Source organism: Mesitornis unicolor, unplaced genomic scaffold (assembly GCF_000695765.1).
Source record: "Mesitornis unicolor isolate BGI_N332 unplaced genomic scaffold, ASM69576v1 scaffold44301, whole genome shotgun sequence".
Taxonomy (NCBI): domain Eukaryota; kingdom Metazoa; phylum Chordata; class Aves; order Mesitornithiformes; family Mesitornithidae; genus Mesitornis; species Mesitornis unicolor.
The window spans coordinates 8802-17130 of NW_010166873.1; the positions used below are offsets into that span (position 1 = coordinate 8802).

Consider the following 8329-nt stretch of genomic DNA (forward strand, 5'->3'; position numbering starts at 1 on the left):
CTCACAGCGGCAATAGCTGCTGTAGTGGGTGTGGGAACATCAGACACAGCAAAATAATTAAAGTATCATAGGCATCTTCTGGTCTTTAATCAGCATCCCTCCTGGCAGTGAGCACAAGAACGGGACACAGGTTTCCAGTAGCAATCCTATCTGTGCCATGTTCAAAAGTAGCAAGCAACACCTTGCTCCTCCTCATATAGTCAAGGTTGACACAGTGCCTTAGGCTTTGGCATCACACCGAGAACTGACATTAGCTTATCAACTACTGAGAGTTTAACCAAGGGCACAGCGGGATAAAATTCTAAGGGAAAAAAAAAGCCCAAGCACATATCTTTGCCTGTAGCTTTGGGTTATTTTTAAATGTTACTGGCAAGTCGTCCCCTTTTCAAGGAAGTAGGGACTGAGCATGGAACTACAGCCAGGAACCTGGGGAATCTGATCCCAAATCAACTTCAATGTCTCCAACAGTTCTAGTAGATCATCCCAGCAGTGATACTTTTGGCTTCGCTGTGACTCCAGGCCTGCTTGCTTTTCACCACCTGTGGGAGGGGAACCTCAATGTTGTCTCAGGGGCTCATTAGGCTCATCAGGTGATTTTAGGATTTCATAGAGGCAAAACATGAAATATTATTGATCCTCAGAGAAAAATGTTAGAGCCTAGTGTACCTCCTGGAAGAATTTACTACAAAGAGTGAGGTTATTCCATAGAATAAATGTATCCCATTTCACCATAAAGGCTTTTTTAAAAAACACCAAACGGATGCTTATGTGAATTCCAATGGATATGAAGAGATCTCAGAGTCCTGCCAATGTTAACACGTTCAGAGCCACAGCTTGCTGTCTTTGAAGTCAGCGGATGGTTTGCTGTGGATTTAAAAGGGGGAAGTAGAAAGCAAAGCATTAGATTTCACTGTGAAGTTTCTTACATATCCCATTTGTCTTTGAAATTAAGGTACGTGGGACACTGCCTATCTGCATGCTGCTTCCAAATGTGTAAAGGCTACGTTCCTCAGACAGCCGAGGTACAGGGACTGTATTGAGGAACTGCTTCTCATTAGCTCATTCATGGGTTTGTTTTGAGGGTGTGGGGTGGGTGGAGATGATGAGATGTTTCTCCCAGAGACCCAATGGGGGCAAAATTCCCTTCTTCTTTTTGTTCCTTTCTCTGTTGGGCTGGGACTTTGGGATGGGGAGAATGCAGAGGCAGTGATCTGAGACAACCCACACATTGAACCATGTTATTTGGTACACCAGACTAGGGCATTCATCCCCGCTGCCCCTCCTCATTCTTGCTTCCCTTCATCAACAGTGCAATATTTAAACTGAGTTGCTTCTAGGTAGTTCTAAAGTGCAACACATGACACTTCAGTGAGGGGACAGTATTTGCAGTAAATTTAGTATTTCATAGAGCTGTTTTCCAGAACGTCTGCAAATTTAGGTGCTCGTTCTTGCATGGCAGGTGTAAACTCAGATGGCAATCTAAACAGTCTGTACCCAGCGATTTAGAAGTAGTCCAACTTTTGAGGTATGCCGCATCTTGATTATTTTAATTCCATTTCGTGTGTCTTCTGATCACCAGGGAAGATTTATTTTCTGTAATGCAAAATAGAATCTGAATTGTTGAGTTCCTTAAAGCCACATAGAGGCAATTGGCCACAGTCTTAAATGTTAAAGTGATAGGATTAAAAGGTGTGGGAGGTGGGTGGGTGGGTGTGACAGGCATAAATAGTTGATCCAGAGTTCTGCAACAAATTTCAAAACAAACCAGCAAAATCTTCTCTCTGTGGGAAGACCAGAACCATACTGTCAAATCTAAAAATGCTCAACTCTTTTCTAGCATCTGTTCAACAATTTCCCAGCATTGTGGGCTGTAAATTATTGTAACGGTGTTTCTTAATCTTCTGTTAAAGAGATGACTCAGATACTAGGTAGAAGCTTAATTATTGGTCATGTGCATTCATTTAAATTTAAATGCTCATGTAAACATTCAGCAGAGTTCTTCAGAGCTGTTAAAATGTTATTCAGTGTATTCAGGTTTGTACCTAAAGACTTCATGAATACTTGGCACAATTTCTTAAATGTTACGAAATCTGAGCACCATTAACCTTGTGTCTTCCACGTTCATGGAGCAGGATTTGTCTGTCTCAATACATGTTTAATTATACAATTTTAGGCAGCTTTCCCATAGATAACAGTGTCACTTGATATTGCAGTTAATTTTGCTTGAATGAGGAGTAAAACACTGAGCCCTTATATTTGTTGCAAAGATTTGTGAAGATTTGAGTTGTTTTCCATGTACAATCACAAGATTTTGCTGTGGCTTCCAATTCCCTCCCCAGTGAAGTAATCTTAATAGTAATTTTGCTTTAAATCCACTGTGTATACTATATTTTAAGGTCTAACAGCACTACATAATGCTAAATTGGTAAGGTTTGAAACATCATTCATTTTGACATCATTTGATTACTTTCTGTAATATCCTTGCAGTAAATCAGAAGACACTCAAGATGAGAAAGGCTGGCACCAGTATAGCTGTTGTAATGCAGCATTCCTTCTGCAGTTGTCTCTTATCTAGAGCAGTCCCTTAAATCAGTCAACTTCTTTTTAATCTGTGTTTTCATGTCTTCTTTCTCATGCATGTGGGCCAAAACTATCGTCTTCTGTTTGCTTCCAGCATTGCAGAGGAATGTTAAAATCACCCAGTAAGCTGTGCTTGTTTAACCTCTTCTTATAAATGTTAATACTCTTTCCTTTTCCTATAGCTTTGGTTTGTTATATTTAAAATTGGAACCTGAGAATCAGGATTAGGTGATATTACAAAACATGTATCCATGTAATAAAGTTGATGTTCAAAACAGTAATAAGGATCTTCAGATGGCATTTAAGCCAGTTGGAAGTAAACCTTTATAGGAAAATTCTGGCTGTTTTTTTCTGCTTCGTAAGAAAAAGACATCTTTTCAGCCTTCTTTCTCATTTTAGGCTGGGAATGGAGTGCATAGTTTGGATGTCAGCAATGGGACACCTTACCAAAACAAAGCACCCATGGGACTGTTGTCCAATCAATGACTTCTAAGTGCACGAGCTGTTAGATTGGAAACAAGTGCCACAAGATGCCAAGTGAGGTGCTTGAGAGCAGCAGTGGCATGGAGGAGACCGTGCAGAAAGAGAGCAAGTCTGGAAGCCAGAGCCCTCGCCATGGCTCTGTGAGAAGGGCTGTGGCAACCACTGTCACCTTTGATGGGGAAGCCACTATGGACCGGAGGAAAAAGAAGAAGAAAGAGTCTCGTCCCGAGTCAATAATAGTGTATCGGTCAGAGAATGAGAATAAGGTGGAAGAAGAACAGGCGGATGAAGAAGGAGGGGAGAGGAGCTCTGAGGAAGGCTCCAAGTTCCTGGGTCAGTCCATGGCAGATGGTAGGTATTCCTGGGAACGCCCTCTTTCCATAAACTTATTTTGATGCCAGCATGCACTGAGGTCAAATGGAAGTGACTGTGGGACCAACCCTCTCCAAGACTTTTAATATCATTATGTTTATGGCAAGGAGAGCTTGAGTTCATACGTGAAAATGCTCTGAAATAAAAAGCATTACAAGCTGATTTGGGGTCTCTCCTGCAGTTCTTTGCAGAGGTTGGTTGTTGCCGCACTCTTAGTTTTAAATGTATGTGCTGGTAGGAGTTGATCCAGAAAAATGCTGAGAATGCTTTAAGCCAGTGATGCTGTGAGCAAGCCCCTGTCCATGCCTAAACAACTGCCTGTTAAGTGAAAGGATAGAAGCAGATGGATTTAGTGGCTCTAGCTGCTACAGGGAGTTTTACTCATCATCTAGGATTTGCTGTTGCCTTCTGTTTGCATATTCTCAGCACAGCTTCCTCTTTAAGAGTGATTATTTGGCAAGGTCACTGTGGGGCATCTTGGAGCCACTTTCAGTTCTGATGTCTGTCCTGGATACCCTTGCAGGGAAGAAATGTGGGAGGCAGGTCCTCTGGCTAATCGTTTTGTGAGTCAGCAGTGCAGGCTGAGAGGGGTCTAAATGTGAATGTATGCTCCTGGTCCATCTGCCACACCAGACTCCCCCACTATCCCAACCCCTAATCTATGGTTTATATGCTGCCTTCCTATTTTTGTGGACCACTTCAGATTGCTCAGCCAAGCTAGTCTGGATTAAGACCAGGAGGAAGCATATTTTAGTTCCATAGAAGAGTTTATGGCCAGTGCCACTGCAGGGATCATCCTAAAGCAATGTCACATCAAAGCTAAGGCAGTCTGTTTAGGATTTTAACACACATCACAGCACTTTCCTGTTTGGTGCCTTTGTTGATCCCTTAAAATGCAAATATAATAAGAGTTTGTAAGGATTTTCTAAACATTTAAAATTAATTTGCATTGAGATACAGTGGAAATGTAAAGTGAAATATTAGTTATTTAAGTATAACTTCATGTATAGATGTGCTTATTTCAGAGCAAGAGTCTTAGTCATATTTATCTAATTCACACCAAGTGTCCATGCTGTTCAGGAATAAACCTATGAGGATACCAGGGAAAACAGGCATGCCATTTTTAATTCAGTTACTCTGCCTCATCTCTTTCTCATATATTCCTGCAGCACTTTCCCCTTCACATACTGCCCCAGTGCAGGTGCTGGAGTCTTGTCCCTTGTGATTTCTGTCTTCTGGAATTCCCGTCTTCTCCCTCATTATCTCTTCTTCCATTTTCTCCTGTGATAAATGTTCTTTATACTGCATTGCTCCTTGCATTCCATCTTTTTAAAATTTAACTATAACTCCATATGCATTATCTAATTGTCTTTGGGGATTTGCACAAAATACTCCACATAGAAAAGAAATCTAATGTAGATGAGTTTATCTGTGTTCATAGGTGTCTGGAACATGCCTTTAGACAGCCGATACGTCACCTTGACTGGAACAATCACCAGGGGAAAGAAGAAGGGTCAGATGGTGGACATCCATGTCACACTAACGGACAAAGAGCTGCAGGAACTGGCTAAGTCAAAGGAACCGCCTAAAGAGGATGCACCTGAGAAGAAGAAGAAATGTAATGTTGGGCTGGACAGAGGACCCCACATCGTCCTCTGGACCATCATCTGCCTCCCCATCATTTTTGTAGTGTCCTTTGTGGTTTCCTTCTACTATGGAACCATTACATGGTACAACATCTTCTTGGTGTACAATGAAGAGAGGACCTTCTGGCACAAAATCACCTTTTGTCCCTTTTTGATCATCTTCTACCCAATTATAATTATGGTTGTGTCTTTTTCCCTAGGCCTGTACTCAGCCGTGGCCCAGGTAGCATGGTCCTTTGGGTACTGGTGGCGCGCTGTCAGGGACATGGAGAAGGGCTTCTGTGGCTGGCTCTGCAGCAAGCTGGGTTTGGAAGATTGTTCTCCATACAGCATTGTCGAGCTGCTAGATTCTGACAATATCTCAGGCAGTCTGTCTGGCAAGAGCTCTGCACAGGGGGTTGAGACCTCGACAGTCTGAGCCTTTGTCCTGGCTGACTATTTTGGTCATCTGTGAGTGGTTTTCACCTACAAAATATCACACTGTTTTTTATATATGTATCTATATATATTTAAACACACACTTAATGAATAAAATATTGGGCTGGGAATGCTCTTTAAGTGTCACAGAATGCAAGTATGGTAGCTTCATGTGGTCTGGGCAGGGAGGTGCATGGCTCTTCAAGGATTTTTCATCTGTTTTAGCTAATTACAAATTCTGGAAGTGGTGAGAAAATCCAGATCTGTGGGGCTTGGGCTGTTTGTGGGGTGGCAGAGATATGTGCTGAACAGTCCACTTCTGTAAAGTCAGACTTTACTTTCAGGGAATAGGACATAACAGTGATCTGTTGGCTCAGTGAAAAGAAGTCTCGGGGGATGACTTTCAGGAGCTAGGAGACATGAAGGCTAAATTGTGAAATGTGATGTTCCTGCAGTTTTCCTAGAAAGGATCCTTTTCCAGTCCTTCCGACAAGTGCAGCAAACCTTCCAGGTAGGCTGACTGCTTAGACACTGTCAGAGTTTGGAAAATAGACCACTGCAGTAGTTGTGCCCAGCCTTTCACTGGCAGAGGACAGCATAGCCTCCGACAAGGGCACACTGCCCTGAAATGCGCCCATCACATGATGGAAGAGTAGGACTCCCTCAGGAGACTGTAGGTGCAGAGATAGGTGCTCAGGACACACCTGCATTTGATCTCTTGATAGGTGCACTGCTAGGAAGGAATGTACAGGAGTTGTACGCAGTGTGCGGTGCAGACCATTGCATTATAAGGAAGAAGCACCTGCTCTGAGGAAAGGTGATCGGTTTGCACATCACTGCAAGGTAAGTGCGGATCAGCAGCACCTGTATTAAGGAAAGTGGAGTGGAAGGTGCTTAGGATGGGAAGGTCTCATTGAAATGGTCTTTCTGTTCTTCAACTTGCTCTTATGAAAGAGCTGCTGGACCTTCCCTTTCAGAATGGCTGTGTCCCTGAGCCCATGTCTGTTAGTGCCAGTGCAAACTGCATTAGTGCCTCAGCTCTAGAAATCTGCATCCCACACATACTTCCTGGTTAATTATATGGAAGAGCAATGGATTATACATCATCCTCTGCTCATGTTTCGTTTTCGTAATTGGCTTCCCCCCTTTGGGGGCTTTGCATGGCACCTTCGTGGGCTCCTAGACCATAGGCTAGAGAAACTTTAATTTTCTCTTAAAAAACTGACTAGCAGAAAAGTTATTTTTTCTGGATTGACTGTCAGGGTTTTGGCCTAAGGAGGACATGAGGAAAATAAGAGAGAGGTATAATGGACTCTAATGGGGACTGAGTTACATGTCTGAAACATGATTAATTTTCTGAGTCCTCAAGTTCAGCTGAGGCTGCTAGAAGGTCTGGCTCAGCCTCAGCCCAGAGGAGCCCACTATTTGCATGCGTGTAGGTAGATAACTCGTAGTGTGCAGTCAGTTAGGCTGCACAGCCATCCATGTCTGTATAGGTGTTTCACTTCCCCAGTGTCCCTACCAGAGGGTGAGTTGCTCTAGTTGTAGCATGTTGTAGAGAAGCATTCAGAAGCTGCTCTTCAGAGGAAATAATGCTTTGTGTTGCATTTCAAGGATGAGTTCGAAACTACACTGACTGTCCTGGTTAGGACATCTGGGAACTGGTGATGTATAAACAAGTCTGTCCAATCCTCTAGGCCTGCCACAGAAATAAGTAAAGCCCCTGCTGCATCCTTGGTCTGTTCCCTTCTGGGAGGTCCAGCCAAAGCAGGCTTTTAGCCCTGGTGTAAGTATTAACAGTGTATCAAGTATCAAGTATCTAGAGCAGGCTTGGCCCCACACGTTACTGACAAAGCAGAGGTGCTCCCTGGGCACAGGTACAGCCAGGCTGTGTTTGCTGCTTCCTGACACACAGCTTTCAGTTTTTACTGGCTAAGTCTTTACAGGCAATGACCAACCTGCAGCAAAAAAAAGAAAGACCCCCAACCTGTGATGCAATGGCAGGTAATTCATTAGGGTTCAAAGAGGCTGGCATGTGCCTGGGACTGGTTCAAGCAGTGAAATGCCTTTCACAGAGCTGTTCCAATTAGGGAGCTTGATATGACTCTGAATTAATAAAGAAGCTCTAAGTCACGCCAGTGCTGGCAGTCTGCAGTGACCCAGTGCAGCCCCTCTACTTCATACTCCTCCACATGGAAATTGCAGGCTCCCACATGGCTGGAGGGTGGGAAGAAGTGATGCTTAACAAGCATCAATGGGAAGGAAGGCCCGCTGGCTTAACAAGCATCAATGGGAAGGAAGGCCCACTGGCAAGTGTTCTCACGCTTTGCCTACAGAGACACTGCTGGCATGAAAAGAGTGGATTGTGTATCTTGGCCCCACCATGCACCAAACAAGTGGGTTTGGGGGAAGGATGGCTGGCAAGCATGCATTGCTGCAGAGGGAGAAAACCCAATTCAGCTGTCACTGTCAAACAGCAGCTGTTCAAGGCTAGACGAAAGGCTGAGGTCAGCAGCACAAAGAGCTTTCAGCTTATAGAGGGCTTGAATGATAAATACTAGCTCATTACAGAATACAGCCATGTGAAATGTCTGCTGAGCTGCAGGATTTGCTTTCAGGATTGCAAACTGCCTGCCAGAGTGGAGACAAAACCAAATCTGTGCCTCTTGCTGCTATGCAGACACAATGGAGCGTCAGAGAAGTCATAGTACCCTCCCTCTGCCACGGCAACTATGCTTTTGAGTTTGGAGGCCACCTTTCTGGGGATATACTGGAACAATCCATCATGTGTTTTCTACTTCTGTACACTTAACCAAGCTTGCCTCTGTTCC

General features: G+C 43.7%; 1 protein-coding gene across 1 annotated transcript; it reads left to right on the forward strand.

The window, feature by feature from the left end:
- Nucleotides 1–3110: 3110 nt before the first annotated feature.
- Nucleotides 3111–5499, forward strand: TMEM169 (transmembrane protein 169). The gene is made up of 2 exons (XM_010195093.1): nt 3111–3414; nt 4877–5499. The coding sequence occupies exons 1-2, from the start codon at nt 3111–3113 to the stop codon at nt 5497–5499; spliced, it is 927 nt and encodes a 308-aa protein (XP_010193395.1).
- Nucleotides 5500–8329: the final 2830 nt, after the last annotated feature.

Bases quoted from the DNA above. Each gene is read 5' to 3' on its own strand.
- TMEM169 (XM_010195093.1), top strand. From the start codon at position 3,111: ATGCCAAGTGAGGTGCTTGAGAGCAGCAGTGGCATGGAGGAGACCGTG. The intron at 3,415-4,876 runs GTAGGTATTCCT...CTGTGTTCATAG, and splicing joins GGGTCAGTCCATGGCAGATG to GTGTCTGGAACATGCCTTTA.